Genomic DNA, 21,042 nt, shown 5'->3' with positions numbered 1-21,042 from the left:
AATCTGTTCAGGTCACAAGTTCTTTTCACATTCATGACCAGAGGGGTGTTTCATTATATCTGATTTCATTTCTTGCAAGATCCTGGATTACATTTATGAAAATAGGCTGGTCCTGATTTCATTAAGTAATTCCTACATGACTATGCCTCCATCTCCTCATTACCCGAGGCATCCATCGGCTGGCCCCAACCCTCAGCCACCACCTCGGAGTTTTGATCGACCTGTAGGTCCTTATCCTCGTGAGGCGCAACGAAAACCCAGTAGGGACTTTCGTGAACCAGCCCGCCAGCCACCCAGACAGACAGACAGGCCCAGGCCACAGCTTTTGGTCATCACCCCCCAGGCCCCCTAGGGGTTGTGGGGAGAGGAAGGAGAGAAAAGTTGTTGGGTACTTTTCCAATCAGCAGCTCAGCTATTGGGATGCTCAAACCGTGGATCCATTGGTGGCTGCAACACTAACCCATGGTTATCGGTTGTAGTTCTGACAGCGGCCTCACACATCACGTCGGGTCAGAATGACTGTCATCGCCGACCCGGTGAAAGCTCAGGCCCTGGACCAGGAGCATTCTGCCCTACTGGCCAAGGGTGCAATCGAGGCGGTGGATCCTCTGTGACAACCCAGACGTTTTTACTTGACTTACCTCCTTGTGCCAAAAAAGACAGGCAGATTTCATCCCATTCTGGACCTCAGGGGGTCTCAACAGGTACTTAAAAATCCTGCCTTTTCACACGTTCACCATGGCAGAGGTTATACAAGCTGTGGCATGGGGAGAGTGGTTCACATCAAAAGACCTGACAGATGCACTGCACCAGAACATGGTCGTTTTCTCAAGTTTGCCTATCGGGCTGCCACTGGCAGTTCAGGATGCTCCCTTTTGGCCTTTCGCTCTCCCCCAGGGTGTTCACTCAATGTATGAAGGCAGCCCTCTCTATGCAGGCCCACGGAATGAAGGTTCTCCCATAACTCGACAATTGGCTTCCCTGCTCCCTATCTCAAGTTTGGGCGTTGCACGATACAAGTTGCCTGTTTGCCCATGTGTCCCAACTGGGCCTCAAGGTCAACTTGGCAAGGAGCTGCCTGATTCCATCTTAGGCAACAACTTTTCTTGGGGTGCTTTTGGACTCACCCTCCATGACAGCCTTCCATGCTGCCCAAAGAGTGAAAGATGTTCTCCAGCACCTCGGTCAATTCAGGCTGGGCAGGTAGCTTCCTTACATTGCCTTTCTGCGGCTCTTAGGCAAACTGACCTCACTCACTCGGGTCGTGCCTTTAGGCCTATTGTCACTGCGCCCATTTCTAAAGTGGCTCAATGGTTTTCATCTGGATGCCAGGCTTCACAAGCATCGCAAAATTGTGGTGACAAGATCATGTCTCTGTACCCTGGACCCATGGAGGGACAGAACTTATTTGTCAAAAGGTGTCCCTAAGGGGATGGTTGTGTGTCACAGGGAGGTGGTCACGACAGATGCCAGCTCCATGAGATGGGGCACTGTGTGGCAGCACAGAGCGATACAGGGCCACTGGAGTCAACAGGATCACTCCAAACACACAAATGTGCTAGAGCTGCATGCTGTGTTTCTAGCTCTCAGGCACTTCTTGCCTCACCTGGAGGGGAAACATGTCCTGATTCGATCAGACAACACCTCTGTAGTCTACGACATCAACCATCAGGGTGGAACAAAGTCAGCACAGCTCCTGAAGGTGGCCAGGCATCTCCTGAGATGGGCCTCCCCTTGTCTGTCCACTCTGCGGGCAGTGTACATACCAGGGCATGACAACCAGGCTGCAGATTCTCTTTCTCTGCAGGCGCCTGCTCCAGGAGAGTGGTCTCTCCACAGTGATATAGAGCGCATAATCTGGGACCTCTACGGTCAGGCAGAAGTAGACCTGTTGGCCACAGAGGAGTCGACTCTATACCCTCTATGGTATTCCCTTACGGGGGCATCAGGCGCACTGGGTCAGGATGCCTTGTCACATCCCTGGCCAAGGGTCCTTCTATATGCCTTTCCACCCCTTTCTTTGATTTGGCCGACTCTTCAGCGAGTTCTTGAGGAGGGCCACAGGGTGTTGCTGGTAACTCTGTATTGGCCAGCACGACCATGGTTCCCACTTCTATGGAAGCTGTGTCACGATGCTCCATGGTCTCTTCCACCCAGGAGGGACCTATTGTCTCAGTTAGGGGAACTGATCTGGCACCCCAATCCTAAATGCCTCAGGCTGTGGGTGTGGCCACTGGGAGGCTTGAGCAGCAGCTGACTGGATATTCAGACTCCGTCAGGTACACTATTTTGAGTGCTAGAGCACACTCTACATGTCAGCAATATGAAAACAGGTGGCATTTGTTTTCTCAGTGGTGTGCTGACCGTAACAAGGACCCATTCTCCTGTGTGGTGCCCACTATCCTGGAGTTTCTTCAATCTCTTCTCGATAAGGGCTGCTCTCCATCAACACTTAAGGTATATGTAGCGGCTAAATCATCTAATCATGCTGACGTTGAAGGTGGTACAGTTGGAAGCCATAACCTGGTTTCTCTTTTTCTGCGTGGCGCTCACAGGTTGCACCCGCCAGCAGTTCTGTGGGCACCTGCTTGGGATCTGCCCTTGGTCCTTGAAGCCCTATGCCACCCTCCATTCGAGCCTTTGCTTCAGGCGGACCTCAAGTGGCTCTCATGTAAGACAGTTTTTCTATTTGCTGTTGTCTCAGCTAAAAGGGTCAGCGAGCTGCATGCTCTCTCTGTCAGCCCGTCATGTCTCAAATGGGCCCCAGATGGCTCTGGTGTTACCTTATGGCCAAACACTGCATTTGTCCCTAAAGTTTTTTTCGCATTCCCATTGTAACCAGCCACTGAGATTGGCGCATTTTCAGCCTACGTCAGGAGGGACTGGTGATAGGCCTGACATATTGCGCCCAGTGAGGGCGTTGGAGACATTTATTGCTGCTACTACTCCTATAAGATGCTCAGACCAGCTGTTCTTATGTTATGGAGGCCCTAGATTAGGCTGTCCTCTTTCAAAACAGCGTCTCTCCAACTGGATTGTGGGTGTCATCTGCTACGCCTACAGGGCAGGAGGCTGTTCCCTGCCAGTCGGGGTGAAGGTACACTCAGCCAGGAGCATTTTCATTTCCTGGGCAGCTCTGAGGGGGGAATCCATTTGAAGTGATATGTGCTGCTGCATCATGGACTTCTCCAAGCATGTTCACTAGATTTTACAATGTGAACGTGGCCTTCCCTCATCCTCTGGGCCAGGTTCTTTTACAAGGGTCCTCTGGGTCTTCTCAATGCTCAGGATTCCTTGTGACATCGCTGGTATTAGTCATTCAGTGCTTTCAGCACCACCCTCTGGTGGTCAGTAGGGATGAAATAGAACAAACTACAGTAAACTACAGTTCTATGAACCCTCAATGACTGCCAGAACTTCTGTCACTCAGAATCCTTGCATTTACGAGAAGATTCAGTAGGAGCAGAGCTTGGGATAACGTCAAGCTATATAGCCTCTGATTAGTCATCCAATTGGTCACAGGTGTGACTCTGTTGGTATTATAGCTCAAACGGCACATGTGCAAAGGGAACATTTGTTCATATACCATATCACTATTATTGAAGCATTTTCTATCAATACCATAAATATGTATATCAATACTAAATTATTGTCCAGCACTAATTTAACTCTATGGTTAGAACTCAGATCAGTCAATAGTTTCAGAGTACTGTCTGAGTCAGGAGAGTTGGAAAAGAATCATAGATTTAGAGTAGAATCAGTAATTGATTGATTGTCACTGTACAGAGCACAATGAAATTACATTTAAGAACACCCATTCATGAAGACACACATGACAAAACATGCGGCAACCAGCAGGGGTGGCGCTTCCTTTAAAAAAATTATAAAAACATTTTATATATAAAACCTGTAGAGTCACTGGAACCAGAAAATAATGGAACTAGAGTTAATAAAGTCAAATAAGAAAAGTAAATTTAGAGTTTATTTTAAATTGTTAGAATATAAATCAGACAGATTAAATCAGATTAACTGAATTAGAGTAGAGTCACTGTGGACTCAGAGTAAAACAAGAGTCCAGTCTGTGGTGGACTGCTGTACCTGCAACATGATGACATCTTTATCGAACATTTCCATTCTGCATTTCACATTGTGGTAATAATAAATCTGAAAGGATAAACAACAACATGTTTACTACCAGCTGATGTACAAGTCTCTGATTTCATATTGGATCTAAAACAGTAAACAACAATAAATGAATACTAACAGCTGAGTTCTTAAAGTTTGGATCATCAGCTACACACTCACCTGATTGATTAGTGAGAAGCCGTTCCTCCTCCACATCCCAGCATGCACCTGTGCACAGAGCACAAGGCAGCGCAGTGGCAGTTCGATCAGGAGATGAGGGGAGAGTTCACCCTGAGGACACAGAAAACAGCTGCTGTTACTGAGAGCAGGTTTCTGTTTGAGTCTAAACTGAGCCAGTCTTTAAACATCTGCAGCAAACGGCTGAACATCTGAATCTGTATTTAGAACTGATTCATCAGGTTATTGAGCAGGTTTCAAGGTTTTATTTATATCATCAGATCTGTAAAGAGTTGAACAGCCACATATTTAATCTCAGAGCCAAAGAAATGAGTAACTTGATCTGTAAGAAGGTGATCATATTACTGACCAATGGCAGCTGCTCAGGGAAGCGAGACGCCACCTCTGTCCTGCTGAGCAGGACATGTAGCCCTGAAAGAAAACAACATGCAGCAAAGTTAACCTGCAGACCCACAGCAGATAACACGTTTACTCTGCACTACAGTATTTACCTGCCAGCAGCCTGCAGATGGGCAGGTGAATAGACACCCTCTCCTGAGACACCTGGTACCTGAACGTGTCCACAGAGTGACCAGCCAGACTCAAACTAATAGGCTGCTCACCATCAGACAGACCACCATGACACTGACTGAGTGTGCTCAGACACTTCTTATAGGCCTCGATCAGCACATGCTCCTGAAAATCACAAAAAGTTCAACCGATCAATCTATTGATTCTACAACATATCAGTAACATGGTCCACATGCAATACCTCAAACTTACCACTGATGTGGTATGTTAACGTGCTAAAATGTGTTCAAGTAGTGTGTTACGTAGCACGTTAACATGTAGCACTATGATTGATTTGTCAGCACATGTAACATTAGCCAAACAGCTTGTACATCTGTAACATGACAGATTATCACAGATTCAGGTAAACGTATTTTACAACCAGAATGTACACGATACTTTGTAATTCCAGACATATTTGTTGTTTTCTGTTCTGCTGCTCCAACTTCAAGGAGGTGCAGCTCATCCACTGTGCTGTGTTGTCATTTACGTTAACTTTAAAATGTTCCCACACGGTTGACAAACTCTGTCATTTTCTGTGAGCTTTGTTTTGGGACTCCTTCCATTACTGAAAATAACACTTAGCATACATGGCTCAACAGTGTAGCCGTTAGCAGAAGTGCTAGCATTGTGCAGCACAGATTGCATTCTGGCTGGACAAAAGTGAGCTGAATAGTTTTACAGTTTCTATTTTTCATGTAACTTTGAGAAAGATCCTGAGGATTTTTAATAACTGAATTACTGGAATTATTCAAGGTAACGTTTCAGCCCTGTGTGTAACATCCATGTCATGTTATCAGTATGATGCTGTGTGATGTATGAAATTTATAACATGTTATCAGTATGATGAAGTGTAACATGTATAACATCACTATGATGCTGTACAACATTTTTTTTCTGCTTGGCCTTCAGAGGAGTCAGACGCTTTTTGCTCGCTCTCCCAAACCTCAGTTTTCCCTGCTTTGCTGCCAGATCAGGCCTTTCCTCTAACTATCCTTCGACAACAAAAGAACTATGGATCTGGTCAACTGGTGTCTGAATGCAATTGATACTATTTTTCCCACTCTGTGATTAGAGCGTGGGCAGCACAGTTGTCCCAGTGGAACCATGGCTGCCGGGCGTGTGTCGGGTGACGGGGAGGGGGGGGGGGGGGGACCTGATCTGCCTGGCGCCTCTTTCTATTGAAGACATCAAAAACGTATTTATATTCGGATTTATGATAATCGGATTCCTGCTGATCGGCTGTGGAGGAGTTCTGGTTTATCGTAAAATGAGTACGATCCTGAAAGCAGTCCGGACCTGTGAGAAGCTGTCTGTGACCCTGGATGGGATTTCCCGTACTGCGAACGCACAGACTCAAATGCTGGGGGAGATAAGTTACAAACTGGATGTGGTCCTGGCTAGGAACGCAGCAGAGCAGCGTGCCCGTGAGGGGTAAAGGCAAGATCTGGGTGAAGTTTCATACAGGAGAGGTGAGATGGTAATCGAATCTGGAATATTGGCATTTTTCGCAACACAGAGGCACAGTTAAGAATTAAAGCAGTGGAAGAAAGGCTGCTTGCCTGAAAAGAATTATATTCTATTATTGGACTCCCACAGCTGTGACCTTGGTTGCAGCTGATAAACCTCCCTGGATGATATGTGTGGAGGAAGCCTTGAACCCCCCACCTGTGTCTGGACCTGGTCTGAAGGCCACATTGGGTGGAGACAGAACTGAATTCTGGTGAACTGTGCTGTTAACAACTGGTTGGACACTGTAGGTCTCCTGATTGGTCCCGGCACGCTGCTGTAGGGGTCACCTCGAGTGAAGAAACAAGATTTTCTGCCTCTAAGCAGGCCTCGGACAGGCCTGACGAGAAGACAGGAACTCTGTCACAAACTGAACTCTATTTAGGCCATGACAGGTCATTCTAACCATGGAAGAGAACCCCTCAGTTCTCTTAATCAGATAATGGACAGAACAATCTCTTCTGTTCGTGATTCATTTGTTGTTTAACTAAGAATGTTTATGCATTTGTTAAATCATATAATGCCTGTCACAGGAAAAGTGGAACCACTTCTTTTCTCTTAACATGCCTTAAAGATTAATAATGGTATAAAAAAATCACAAAGAATCTGATTACAATGTTTTCATTGTGTTTTTATGTAAATCACTGTTTTAATTTTACTGTGAACACAGTAATATAATTGTGGATTTTTCCTGAGAAAATCTTTCATTTATCTGGACTAACAGAAGGTTCAGAGCTGATTATAAACAGAAATGTTAATTAATCATCATAAATGTTTTGCAGTGATTTCTCTTAGAGTCTATCAGAAGGAAGCTAAAGAGGTTATCATGATGTTGTTGAACAACCACAGAATTTAACCTTGACTGGCGCCTGCCTGGCAAATCTTTATCTTTCTTTCTCTGACTCAACTCTAAGCCTGAGGGCGGAACCAAAGATCGTCCATTCTTATTACTAACCCGGACGGCTTTGAGCGACACACTGACTTCCTTAGGGTGGATTTTACAGCCAGGGAACCAACAAGCCTGTCGTGTCCCCACCCGAGGCATCAAGTCTCCAAGCATCTGTTTGCCTTCCGATTGGAAGATGATTTTTATTTTGAAGGAGAAACCGGATATGGCTTGAATTTTTCTGGCTTGGACTGAAGCAGATGCAAAGTTACCTGAAAATAACACCTGTTCGCCAATGACTGTTAAGCGAGCCAACAACAGTTCACTGACTGATTGGAGGCGAGCCAGTTTTTCTACTTTGAGGGTGCCTTAAGAAGTCATCATCAGGTAAAAGGCTGAAGTGTTTGGGTGACGTGTACTGTGGACCTGAGTCGAGAAAAGACATGCAGATCCGGGTGACTCACACTTTGGTAAAAGTAAAAGAGTAGAAATACTAACATTACTTTTCTCCTTTTCTTGTATCTTGATTTGCCAAACTTAAGCTAAAGTGCCAGTAAAATTGGTTGTTTAACATCAGAAATGACGTTTTACTGTCTATTATAAGTAATCTGAGTGATGTGGACTGAAAGTCGGACGCAAGTTTTTATCCCATTAATTCTGACGCTTGTTATAGGAAATACCCACAATGAAGTTGTAACGTGTGATCTGTTTAATTTGTGTAAATAAATTATTGCATAGTCATTATTAACAAATTGAACTCGTCTGAGCGTTCCACTTGTGTCATTTTCACTTCGCACAGTCAGGATATTAACAGTGAGAAATCCCTTGGTAAAAATTTTCCTCATAACCCTGTGTATGAGAGATGTGGGAAAAAGCTTATTTCATACTAGGCTCTCTCCTACATTGCCTTGGATGTCACCGGCTCCACTGCACCCCTCCCCCTTACCATATGTTTGTCCCCCCACCCCGCTACCCTCCTTAGCTGTTATTTCTTTCGCAGAGTAGTTTTTTTGGAGAGTATGCTCGAGCGTTTTTGTTTTTTTTTCTGTAAAAAAACACAGGATCAAAGCTCTTTTTTAAACTCATCCTTCCTATATGTGTGTATTCTAAACTGCAAAGGTAGCGCACTACGTTGCGAAAGACCCTGGACATTCGTCCCCCCATGTTTGTAATGTGTGTGTGTTTCTCCGGACGGATGTTCTAAACTGCAAATTTTGTTCTATATTGCATCTTGATGTTGTGTATGAATGACAATAAATGATTCTTGATTCTTGAACATGTTATCAGTATGATGCTGTGTGACGTGTGTGACATGTATAACATGATGCTGTGTGATGTGTGTGACACGTATAACATGTTATCAGTATGATGCTGTGTGACGTGTGTGACATGTATAACATGTTATCAGTATGATGCTGTGTGATGTGTGTGACACGTATAACATGTTATCAGTATGATGCTGTGTGACGTGTGTGACATGTATAACATGTTATCAGTATGATGATGGGTGATGTGTGTGACACGTATAACATGTTATCAGTATGATGATGGGTGATGTGTGTGACATGTATAACATGTTATCAGTATGATGATGGGTGACATGTATGACACATGACACAGCCTTACATCAGTGGAGCACCACTCCTGGATCATGGAGATGATGTGGGTCAGTTTCATCTGAAGTGTGAATGCTGCCTCCCACTCAGGCTCCATTTCGATGTGCTGGCCCACTTGTCTCACCACTGGGTCCATACCCTGAAACAGATAAATGTGTTCAGACACACACACGGCTGCAGCTGAGCTGGTCAACACTCTGCTGTGAGTCCAGTTACCTGCATACACCTCAACAGATCCAGAAAAGCATCAAAGCCTTCTACAAACTTGAGTCGGAGCGGATCGGTCCACTCAGACGGAGGGCTGATCAGGATGTACCTGCAGACACAACAACTGGTCAAATGGCTGCAGTGGTGGTCCCTGTAAGTGGTCTTAAACCAGTCCTCACTTCAAGTCTCCAATGAGGCTCTGGACCCGACCAAACTTGAAGGCCTGCTGGGCTGTGTAACGGTCAAACTGGAAGCGTCCCTGTGGGTCTCTGTGACGCAGGTGATCCACAAAGGTTCTAATGATGGTGGTCATCAGGTTCTCCTCCACCATCAGCATCCGGGCCTGCAGCCGTGCACAAACACAGAACATTCTGCTGTACTGGACAAATGCTTATTGATGTAGGTCAGTAGGTCTAAAATATCCAACTGACCTGATGACATCAGCTTTACTGTGACAACTGTTGTTTTTGTTTACCAACAGATAGGGATGTGTCTGACCAGCCCAAGCCCTGCTGTAATTATCACTGTGATTTCATCTGGACCCAGTTCAGGGCGTGAATGAATGTAGTATCTGTTTAACATAGCATCTGCATTTTAAAACACTATATATTTTTACACATTAGAACTGCCTGTTAGCACACAGCCTGATGGTTCTGTGTTTATTTCTGTGTTTATTGCAGTAAACCAACTCAGACCACCACTCTACAAAGTGACTTTATTTTTCACATCACCTATTTCTGTTTTTGTTAAATATTTCCACAACACTGTGACTTCAGAAAACACCCCGTAAAGTAGAGAAGAAACCAAAACTCCTTTCAGATCAGGGTGGAAAACCAAAAACCTGAGGTAAAACAATGATAAAAAATGATAAAAACAGCCAACAGTCTAACCTAATGAAAAACTGATGAACACTAAAGTTCTGTAATCAAATCCACTGAAACAAAGACTGTCATTGAGTTTAGAGTCTACCATCCCTCACTGGCAGATTCATAAACAACCAGTGTTTTTAAAATTACAAGTCTTGGATTTTATAGATAGACGGGTAGAGGCAGAGCTTTCAGTTATAAAGCTCCAACTTCCAGTTTCTGTCCGTGAGGCTGACACTGTCTACTTTTAAGATTAGACTGAAGACTTTCCTTTTTTGATAAAGCATATAGTTAGACTTAGGTTCTTCTCCTGTCCCCAAAACCCAGCTGGTCGAGGCAGATGGTCTCCTGTCCTGAGCCTGGTTCTGGTTCTGCTGGACGTGTCTCCCTGTTAAAGGGAGTTTTTCCTCTCCACTGTCACCAACGTGCTGCTGAGGATGATGACTGTGATGAAGTGAAGATTTAACAGTCTGCAGCTTCTTTAGATTTATTTTTTTATTATACAGTGCCCTGAGACGACATTTGTTGTGACCTGGCACTATACAAATAAACTGAATTGAATTGGATAAACCAGTGTTTTACATTTACTTAAAGTTACACTAGTGTTTTTAAATTTACATTTATACCTGTGTTTTTTATTTAGTTGAACCAGTTATATCAGTTTTAGATTTACATGAAAAGCTGTTACAGTTTTTCAGTGATTCCTATTTAAAGTCATACCTGTGTTTTATATTTATAATAATGTCAGTGGTTTATATTCTAACTAAAATCAGTGTTTATTGACAGGTTTAACATTCACAGTAAAAACTGTGTTTTATATAATGTTTTGTGATTTTATTGTGATTTGAGGTCTGAGGACTGACAGAAACTGTATGGTCACAACAAAACCAATCAGGTCAAATATTGAAGTATGATGTTTACATGTTCCTGATTCTCACCTGTGTGATGAATGACATTAGTCTCACCTGCAGGTCAAACTCACTACCATCTCACTCCCAGAAACAGAGCTGCTTTGGGATAAGTACCACCTCTATAAAACTGTCACATCAACTTCAGCTTTTACAAACCTGTCCAGTTTAAGTCATGGTTTGATATAACAGAACCAGTTTGACCCAGCACACGGGGCTGATGATGTCACACAGACTGGTGGGCTTCGGCTTTGTCTGGCAGGAACTCACCAGAGATGGGACGGTGAACATTTGGACGGACAGGTCGGTGATGGAGAACTCACGGTCGTGGTCGTCTGTCACGTAGTCGCTCTGCAAGCGTTCATATTTCTACCAGCAGGGGGGAGGACAGAGAGAGACAGATGTGTGGGAGTGCAATGGCAGAGCAGGAGGACCACTCACCATGGTTGGGACGGTGAAGAACTGAACAGAGAACGACGTCACCGACACCAATCGCTCATGGTCGTCCTCCATAAAATCTGTCTGCAGCCGCCTGTAATTCTATAGGGGAGTGGGGGTCAGAGGTCACTGCTGCCAGGCAGATAACTGACTGTACAAACCCTGAATGTCTCCTTCCTACAGGACACATTCACACTTTAAGAGGTCACTACCAGGTAGATAACTATACAAACCCTTAATGTCTCCTTCCTACAGGACACATTCACACTTTGAGAGGTCACTACCAGGTAGATAACTATACAAACCCTTAATGTCTCCTTCCTACAGGACACACTCACACTTTGAGAGGTCACTACTGGGCAGATAACTATACAAACCCTTAATGTCTCCTTCCTACAGGACACACTCACACTTTGAGATGTCACTGCTGCCAGGCAGATAACTATACAAACMCTTAATGTCTCCTTCCTACAGGAAACATTCACACTTTGAGACGTCACTGCTGCCAGGCAGATAACTGAGTACACCAAACCTGACCTCAGGTTTAAATACAAACATGCTCAAGTTTATTTGTAGCATTTTTGTTGTAAAAAGAAGAACAAAAGATAACTTAAAAACTGACAAAAGTTGTTTATGGTTAGACTGCTCCCCTCTGCAGTGTGAACTCAATAATCGCAACATTGATGTTAGAATCCCCAGTTTAATGGTCTCCATTAACAAGACCAACAGTCTGTGCACATTGTGCATTTTTCCGTCTCCCAAACTGCCCCCTGCCACCCTATTCCTCTCAACAGACACATGCCAAGTGAGTTACATACAACTTCACAAGCAGGGGTCACCATAGAGAAACTCAAATCAATTTATGGTAGTTGGCTTTTCTGACACAACCTGGGATGGAAAATGCAGCCCCCAGATTTGCTCCAGAATGCCTTGATAGTCTTGATATGTCATTGTACCCTGGACAGATTCAGGACATGCTGCACCAAAGAAAAAAAAAGGCAAAGAAACTCCAGAACTTGTCAAAGCCTCCTCCATGTTTCACTGTAGGTATAGTGTTCTTTTCAGTTTTCAGTTTCATTTTGGGTCAGAGAAAACAGAACTAATGGGATTTGTTGCCTTAAAGCTCCAGTTTTGTTTCATCTCTCCAAAGGACATTTTCCCAGAAGCTTTGAGACATTCATTTTGGCAAATTTTAGACCGTCTTCTCCACAGTCACCTCCCATTGAGTCTGCTGTGGTTGAAACAGTGGTGTGATCGGACACTGAACAGCAGTTTTTTCCTGTGTCCATGTCCAGTGAGGCTGACTACAGTCCTGTGGACCTTAAACTGTTGAATAATCTGTGCAGCTGTAGTCACAGGAACATCAAGCTGTTGGAGATGTTACCTTTGACATGATGTGAATCATTTTCTGTCTTAAGCTCCCGAGACAACTCTGTCCTTAGTGTTCAGTGTGGCAACACTAGATGCAGCCCTGTGACTACAGTTCAACCTTTAATGACTGAAGACACCTGTCATACTGATTACAGGAGATACCTCAGTTTAACAAGTCCCTATGGTCAAATTATTTACAAGCCTTTCATACTTTTGGAATAATTTGTTTTTGGATTTTTTTAAGATTTTGTTGAACAAACAATTTGAAAGCAAGGACTGATTATTGTTCGTCTCCGTCTTTTTGTTACTTTTGTCAGTTTCAAGTTATTTCAGTGATTTTTGTGTGGTTGTCTTACTTTAAGTCCAAACACATCCACACTCACAGTTTACCAGAGCTGACTGATGCCAGGCCGATAACTGATCATATGAACGATCATCTCCTGTTAAAATGTCTTCTTCTTACAACAAACAGTTTCAAAGTTTATCAGAAAATAAAATATATACTGTTGGAAACATCCAGCCTGTAAAAGTAACTCTAGCCTGCAAGATCCATGTAAGGTTCACGGTCAAGCTGCAGTCTGAACCTGAACTGGACCCTATAGGTCCCCACTGCAGTCTGATTCTAAAATCGGACCTCCCAGGTTCCAGGCGAGGTCAGGTCTTAAAAGGATCAGATACCTTGGCAAACTGGACTGCAAAAAACTTCTTGTACTTGAGGTCCATGAGGAGACTGTTCATCAGCAGCTGGTGGTAGATGTTCCTGGCTCCTGCAGACACACAAAGTGATGTTCCTGACCCCTGACCTCCACTTCATCAGTAACTTATGTCCAATAAACCATTGGTCACCTTTCCACATCTTTGAGTCATTCAGCATCAAGCGGTCCACCAATGAGGAGTTCTCTCCTTCCAGACATTTCTGTAGGCCCACCTGGCACAGGACTCTCCTCAGACCATCTGAAACAGCTAACGGTCAGCAGAACCAAAGACAACATGGGAGATTGTGGGTAATGATGGTCAAACATACCTGAGTACTGAATGATCTGTCCCAGCCAGCTGAGAGCCTTCAGAGCAAAACACTGATGAGCCACGACAGACGAATGCATGACTTGAACCCGCAGGGGCTTGGACTGGCGGCTGGTGTTCCTCTGAGGAGAGGTTAGGGGTCATAACTTATTAACCACATGAATGTACCCAAAACCAGAGTCCTGGTCCAAAACAGCAACACACCATTCAGCATTTCTACATAAACAACTGCAGTTCCAGGTAGGTTGAGAAGAGACAACAGGCAGTAAAAACAACAGGAGCAAAAAACAAAGATCTGCAGGAGCTTTGTACAACTCATTAGATTGTCAACAAGTCAAAGGACTGTGTCAAACAACATGTTACAACTCATTAGGTTAACTGTCAACGTGTCAGAGGACTGTGTCAAACACATGTTACAACTGTTATGATTCTGTCACTGTCTGCCCTGATCTAGCCCCAGTTTAGTTTTATTATTTCATTTCATGTCCCAGTTCACTTTCTTAGTCTTGTTCCCAGCCTTTCAGTTCATATCCAGCACCTACTCATTGCTCTCGCCCCTCCCGTCATAGAAACACTAATCAAGCTCATTCCACTCACCTGTCTGCAGCAGTATTTAACCCAATCTCATTCTCAGGCTCCTTGCCAGATTATCATCAGCCTTGCCTATGATTCTCCAGCGTTCATGTCCCTTGTCCTGCTCTTGCCTCGTGTCCCCATCTTGCTCAGGTCTCCTGGTTCCACGTCTCCTGCCTCAGCCCCTGTCGGATCCCTCCTGCCTTCTGCTCTCAYGGTAAYGACCTTTTTTCTGTCCTTTGGATTTTTGTCTCTCGCCTGCTCCCTGAACGGMACMRYGCCACATCGGACCTCTCGGATCTCGACCTCGGAACGCACCTCTGGATCATTGGCTCAGTCACCTCCCTCAAACTTGGTAACTACCTCTGACCACCCGTGCATGACCCTTGCCCCGTTTCTGACCACGAGTAAGTCCAGCGATCCAATCACTCCTCCCGACAACACAGCCCGGAACCAAAGCACTTCTGCTGTTGTTTCTACCCGGTCCTCATTTCAGCAGGAAAGGCTGGTGATCTTTTTTCTTACAAATTATGTTGTGTTCCTGACCCAACCTAACCTTGAGATTCCGGTCCCAGCCTTCCAGCCAAAATTTCTAACAATAAACTTGTTAAAACTTTGACAATGTTCGGTATTCATTCAGAGCTCAAAACACGAACCTTAACAGATAATCTGGACACAATGAGCTCTGAACCGAACGCAATCTGGAAGGCAAGTATTGAGGGAGCTTTAAATGATTTGGGTGAAAGTATTCGTAACAATAATACAACTCTAAGCAAACTACTGTATCTTTGTCTGGTAATGTTATGTCTCCCTCTGCTACAGGATCAGCAGCATCTCTTAATGTTTCAAGATCTCAGCCTTCTCCCTGTATGGAGCCCCGTTTGTGCCCACCTGAAAAATTCAAGGGCGCTTCTGATCAGGGTTGGGCTTTTCTCACACAATGTGAGATACTATTTGAATTACAACCCTCGTCATTTCCTTCTGAACGTTCTAAGGTCGCTTATGTTATTTCGCTATTGTCTGGTAAAGCCAAGTTATGGGGGACTGCTGAGTGGCAGAGAGACGCAGTCATTTGTTACAAGTACAAAGACTTTGCTAAGGAACTACTCAGAGTTTTTTGTCCAGTTCTTCCACATCGTGAAGTGTCCAGAGGTCTTTTAACAATCAAACAAGGGAACAGAAGAGTCACAGAGTTCATAATTGATTTTCATACCCTAGCAGTGGACAGCTGGTGGAATGATATCAGAGGCTCTGCAGGACGCCTTTTGCAGGCATTAAACAAGGACATCAAAGACGAACTGGGGACTCGAGATCCACCCCAGTCATTACAGGAATTGGAAGACCTGGCAACATGCATCGATCTAAGGCTACATGAGCGAAGGCAGAATCGATGAGGTAAAAGCTTCACTGGCACTTATTTGTCACCTTCCAGGAACACCGAGACACAGGTCAGAGGAAGTCAAATCGTTACCACCCCAGTGGTCCAGACAACTGTGGAACCAATGCAGATCGGCAGGTCAAAGATTTCATTGGAAGAGAGGACTCGTCGGAGGAATGAAGGTCTGTGCTTATACTGTGCTGGTGTTGGACACATTGCCATTAATTGCCCTGTTAAGCTTAAAAGAACCAAGATTCATGTTCTTAGTCCTGCCCAAGTGAGCCACTCTCTCCCTGTCTTGTCAGCAGATTTGAATGTATCTGGTAAAATTCACGCTGTGAAAGTATTCATTGACTCTGGGGCTGATACAGAGTTTATTGATGACAAGTTCGCTCTTTCTTTGGGACTACAGATCCACCACTCTGAGAGGGAACATAAGATTCAGGCGCTGGATGGTCATAACCTCAACCACACCAGTTCTGAGATCCTGCCTGTTAAGATGACAATTGGAGGTAACCACACAGAAGAAATAACCTTTCTGGTAATCACATCACCCAATCTTCCTATCGTTCTTGAAGCCACCTGGTTGAAGAAACACAACCCCCACATAGACTGGGTCAACAAGGAGATTATGGGTTGGTCAGAACAATGCTCATTCAATTGTCTATTCACAGCTAATCCTGAGAAGGAACCTCGTAATAAGACCCAATACATCCCCAACCTACAAAATGTTCCTGCCTGTTATCATGACTTGAAGGAAGTATTTAATAAAGAAAAAGCCACTTGTTTACCACCACATCGACCATATGACTGTTGCATTGACCTACTACCTGGTACCACACCACCTAGGGGCAAATTGTACTCCTTATCCAAACCCGAGAATGAGGCCATGAAGGAGTACATTTCCGAGTCCTTGAGAGCAGGTATTATCAGGCCGTCCTCCTCCCCTGCGGGGGCGGGGTTCTTTTTTGTAGTGAAGAAGGACGGATCTCTTCGCCCCTGTATTGACTACTGAGGTTTGAATGAAGAACCGATACCCTCTACCACTAATGAACGCAGCTTTTGATTTAATTCAAGGGGCAAAGATTTTCACAAAGCTTGATCTTCATAATGCGTACCATTTGGTGAGAATCAGGGAAGGTGATGAATGGAAGACGGCTTTTAACACTCCTTCAGGTCATGTCGAATACCTAGTAATGCCTTTTGGTTAACCAATGCTCCTGCCGTGTTTCAAAATATGGTTAACGACGTTTTGAGTGATTTCATCAGTGTCAACATTTTTATCTACCTGGATGATATTCTTATTTTTTCTAAAGATATCGAGTCACACCAGGAACTGGTCCGTGCCGTGCTACTTAGACTCCTCCAGAATAAGCTGTATGTTAAAGCCGAAAAAATGTGAGTTTCACACCACTGACACCACTTTCTTGGGTTTTAAAATATCTCCTGATCAAATCTCCATGGACCCAGCCAAGGTATCTGCAGTTCTAGATTGGAACACACCCCAGACTCGCAAAGAACTACAGCGCTTTTTAGGTTTCGCTAACTTTTACAGACGCTTCATCAAGAACTACAGTTCTATCGCTGCTCCACTCAACAAACTAACCTCCATTAAGACCAAGTTTTTGTGGAATCCGGAAGCGGAGGAGGCATTCAAAAGTCTCAAGACAATGTTCACCACAGCCCCAATTCTCCACTTTCAGGATACTGAAAGACAGTTTATTGTGGAGGTTGATGCATCCAACTCTGGAGTCGGGGCCATCCTAAGCCAGAGATTTACTGACAACAAGGTTCACCTATGTGCTTTCTTTTCTAGGTCTCTCTCTCTTGCAGAAATGAATTATGATGTGGGCGATCAGGAACTGTTGGCGGTTAAGCTGGCTTTGGAGGAGTGGAGACACTGGTTGGAGGGTGCTTGCTTGCATTTTCTTGTCCTGACTGATCACAAGAACCTTGAGTATCTTAAATCTGCTAAAAGATTAAATCCACGACAGGCCAGATGGGCTCTATTTTTCAGCCGTTTCAACTTTGTGTTATCGTACAGACCCGGGACCAAGAACACAAAACCGGATGCCCTGTCGAGAGTCTAAGAGTCTGACACAACCACACAACCAATGACGACCGGGGGGGGGGGGGTCATCCTTCCTGATGCTGTRTGCCTGGCCGTAACCMAAGYCGAGAGGGAAGTCAGGGCAGCCCACCAGAACCACTCACCTCCCAATGAATGCCCGGATGGTAAACTCTTCGTTCCTGACCACCTTGTTGTATTGGAATTTTGCCATTCTTCACGTCTTTACTGCCATCCGGGTATCACCAAGACCATTAGTATAGTAAGGTCTCAGTTCTGGTGGGGTTCCCTAGAAAGGGACGTCAGAGAATTCATTGGATCTTGTATTCAATGTGCCCTGGCTAAATCCTCTCGACGGCCACCGGCAGGTCTCCTCAGTCCTCTCCCTATACCATCACGCCCTTGGTCACATATTTCTATGGATTTTGTGACTAGTCTGCCGCAGTCTGAGGGTAAGACAGTGATCCTCACGATTGTGGATCATTTTTCCAAGATGGTACACCTTGTCCCTCTCCCCTGTCTGCCCACAGCCAAGGAAATGGCTCAAGTCTTTATGGACAACGTTTTCAGGCTTCATGGATTGCCTAACAATATTGTGTCAGACCGAGGTCCTCAGTTTCTCTCAGGTTTTTGGAAAGAGTTTTGTGCCATGCTCGCCATCTCTTTGATTCTTTCTTCAGGATATCACCCTCAGACTGACGGTCAGACAGAGAGAGCCAACCAGGAGCTGGAGACCCGCCTAAGGATCCTGTGTGGAAACAATGCTACCAAGTGGGCTACGAATCTCCCCTTGGTCGAACATGCACTCAACTGCCTGCCATCTAGTTCCACGAAGCTGTCACCCTTCTATGTGGTCTATGGATTCCAGCCGCCGGTGTTTTCTGCCCACAAACGAGCAGCCCAGGCCCGCTCAGCCCATTAAGCAGCCCTTCGATGTCAGAGAGCTTGGAGAGCCGCCAAGAAGGAACTGGTAAAGTCAACCCTCGTGGCTACCAGAACTGCCAACAGGCGAAGGACTCCTGCCCCCCAGTACCAGGTGGGCGACTGAGTATGGCTCTCTACTAAGGACTTACCGCTGAGGGTAGACTGCCATAAACTGGCTCCTACTTTCGTGGGACCCTTCCCCATCTCCAAGGTGATCAACCCAGCAGCCGTCAGACTCAGACCCCCAGGCTCCATGCATGTTCATCCCACGTTTCATGTGTCCCCGGTCAAGCCTGTCCAATGGTCCAGATTTTTGCCCTCCTCCAGACCCCCTCCTCCCGCCCGACTCATCGATGGTGGCCCGGCGTACACAGTTCACCGCATCCTCAAGTCCCGTCGTTGGGGTCTTGGCATCCAATACCTCATCGACTGGGAGGGATATGACCCAGAGGAAAGATCTTGGGTCCCAGCTCGCCATGTCCTAGATAAGACCCTCATCAGGAACTTCCATAAAAGCAACCCCAGTCAGCCAGCGCCAGCTAGAGCTCCATCAAGAGCCAGACCTTAGGGGGGGGGGGGGTTCTGTTATGACTCTGTCACTGTCTGCCCTGATCTAGCCCCAGTTTAGTTTTATTATTTCATCTCATGTCCCTGTTCACTCTCTTAGTCTTGTTCCCAGCCTTTCAGTTCATATCCAGCACCTACTCATTGCTCTCGCCCCTCCCATCACAGAAACACTAATCAAGCTCATTCCACTCACCTGTCGTCAGTAGTATTTAACTCAGTCTCACTCTCCAGCTCACCGCCAGATTATCATCAGCCTTGCCTATGATTCTCCAGTGTTCTTGTCCCTTGTCCTGCTCTTGCCTCATGTCCCCGGCCTTGCTCATGTCTCCTGGTTCCACGTCTCCTGCCTCAGCCCGTCGGATCCCTCCTGCCTTCTGCTCTCACGGTAACGACCTTTTTTCTGTCCTTTGGATTTTTGTCTCTCGCCTGCTCCCTGAACGGCACCGCGCCACATCGGACCTCTCGGATCTCGACCTCGGAATGCACCTCTGGATCATCGGCTCAGTCACCTCCCTCAAACTTGGTAACTACCTCTGACCACCCGTGCATGACCCTTGCCATGTTTCTGGCCACGAGTAAGTCCAGCGATCCACTCTCTCCTCCCGACAACACAGCCCGGAACCAAAGCACATCTGCTGTTGTTTCTACCCGGTCCTCATTTCAGCAGGAAAGGTGGTGATCTTTTTTCTCACAAATTATATCGTGTTCCTGACCCAACCTAACCTTGAGATTCTGTGTCCAGAAATGACGACCCCGGATTCCGGTCCCAGCCTTCTGGCAAAATTTTCTAACAATAGACTTGTTAAAACTTTGACATTGTTCGGTATTCAATCAGAGCTCAAAACACGAACCTTAACAACTCATTAGGTTAACTGTCAACATGTCAGAGGACTGTGTCAAGCACAACATGTTAGAGGGGTTGGACCTCTCAGAACACGAGGTTCATCAGTCTTAAAAACTGCATTATAAACTCTTCCTAAGACTTGAAGAACCTGCAGAAATCTGATCTCAAAGGCTGAAAATAAATAATGGATGGTCCTGATCTTCAGAAGGTCTGGTTCTGTTCTGGACATCCCTACATGGACCCAGGAACACTTCCATGAATCATTGTCTGTATTCACAGTTCAGCATACCATACACAAGCACTGGTTAAAGCTCTATCATGCAAACAAGAAGCCATGTGTGAAAAACGTAGAAAAAAAGCTGGTCTTTGTTGAACCAAAGCTGGTTTAAAATGAACTGTAGCAAATTGGAGACGTGTTCTGTGGACAGACACATCACAATGACTCAACACAGGTACTGGTCTCAGACCAGAGACTTACCACAATGACAGACTTGGCCTGATCACAGTACTGAAAGTCTCCATACCGGACCGACTTCCTACCCTGCAGACACAGAACAAAAACTAAATCAAAACACAAACATTTACACACAAAATACACAGAAAGGATGTTTGTTCACATTCTAACTGAACCAAGAAGACAAGTACAACTGTCCCACTATGTGTAGTACTGTGGTACTGTGTGTAGTAGAGATGGGACACGTGTTTAATTTGAAGATTTAATTTCTGCTCCAACGGCAAATACAGTGTCATCAATCAAAACTAAAAGAGACACATTCAATATATTCAGCTAAGAGTGGTACTGTCTACAGTAGTCTGAGTGAGGTACTGTGTGTAGTACTGTCTACAGTAGTCTGAGTGAGGTACTGTGTGTAGTACTGTCTACAGTAGTCTGAGTGAGGTACTGTGTGTAGTACTGTCTACAGTAGTCTGAGTGAGGTACTGTGTGTAGTACTGTCTACAGTAGTCTGAGTGAGGTACTGTGTGTAGTACTG

General features: G+C 45.2%; 1 protein-coding gene across 1 annotated transcript in view; it reads right to left on the bottom strand.

The window, feature by feature from the left end:
* Positions 1–20,591, bottom strand: part of ubr2 (ubiquitin protein ligase E3 component n-recognin 2) — a gene marked incomplete at both ends in the record, with an annotated part of 22,943 nt that extends 2,352 nt beyond the window's left edge. Inside the window, 12 exon segments of the mRNA XM_014034476.1 lie at positions 4,099–4,164; positions 4,306–4,416; positions 4,673–4,734; positions 4,815–4,998; positions 8,894–9,022; positions 9,100–9,199; positions 9,270–9,433; positions 11,135–11,233; positions 13,352–13,440; positions 13,520–13,627; positions 13,698–13,818; positions 20,529–20,591. Of these exon segments, the coding sequence (XP_013889930.1) occupies positions 4,099–4,164; positions 4,306–4,416; positions 4,673–4,734; positions 4,815–4,998; positions 8,894–9,022; positions 9,100–9,199; positions 9,270–9,433; positions 11,135–11,233; positions 13,352–13,440; positions 13,520–13,627; positions 13,698–13,818; positions 20,529–20,591 (1,296 nt within the window).
* Positions 20,592–21,042: the final 451 nt, after the last annotated feature.

The sequence above is a fragment of the Austrofundulus limnaeus genome, unplaced genomic scaffold (assembly GCF_001266775.1).
Source record: "Austrofundulus limnaeus strain Quisiro unplaced genomic scaffold, Austrofundulus_limnaeus-1.0 Scaffold2133, whole genome shotgun sequence".
NCBI classification, from domain to species: Eukaryota; Metazoa; Chordata; class Actinopteri; order Cyprinodontiformes; family Rivulidae; genus Austrofundulus; species Austrofundulus limnaeus.
The sequence above is the reverse complement of the archived record's forward strand: the minus strand, read 5'-3'. Positions and strand labels throughout refer to the sequence as shown.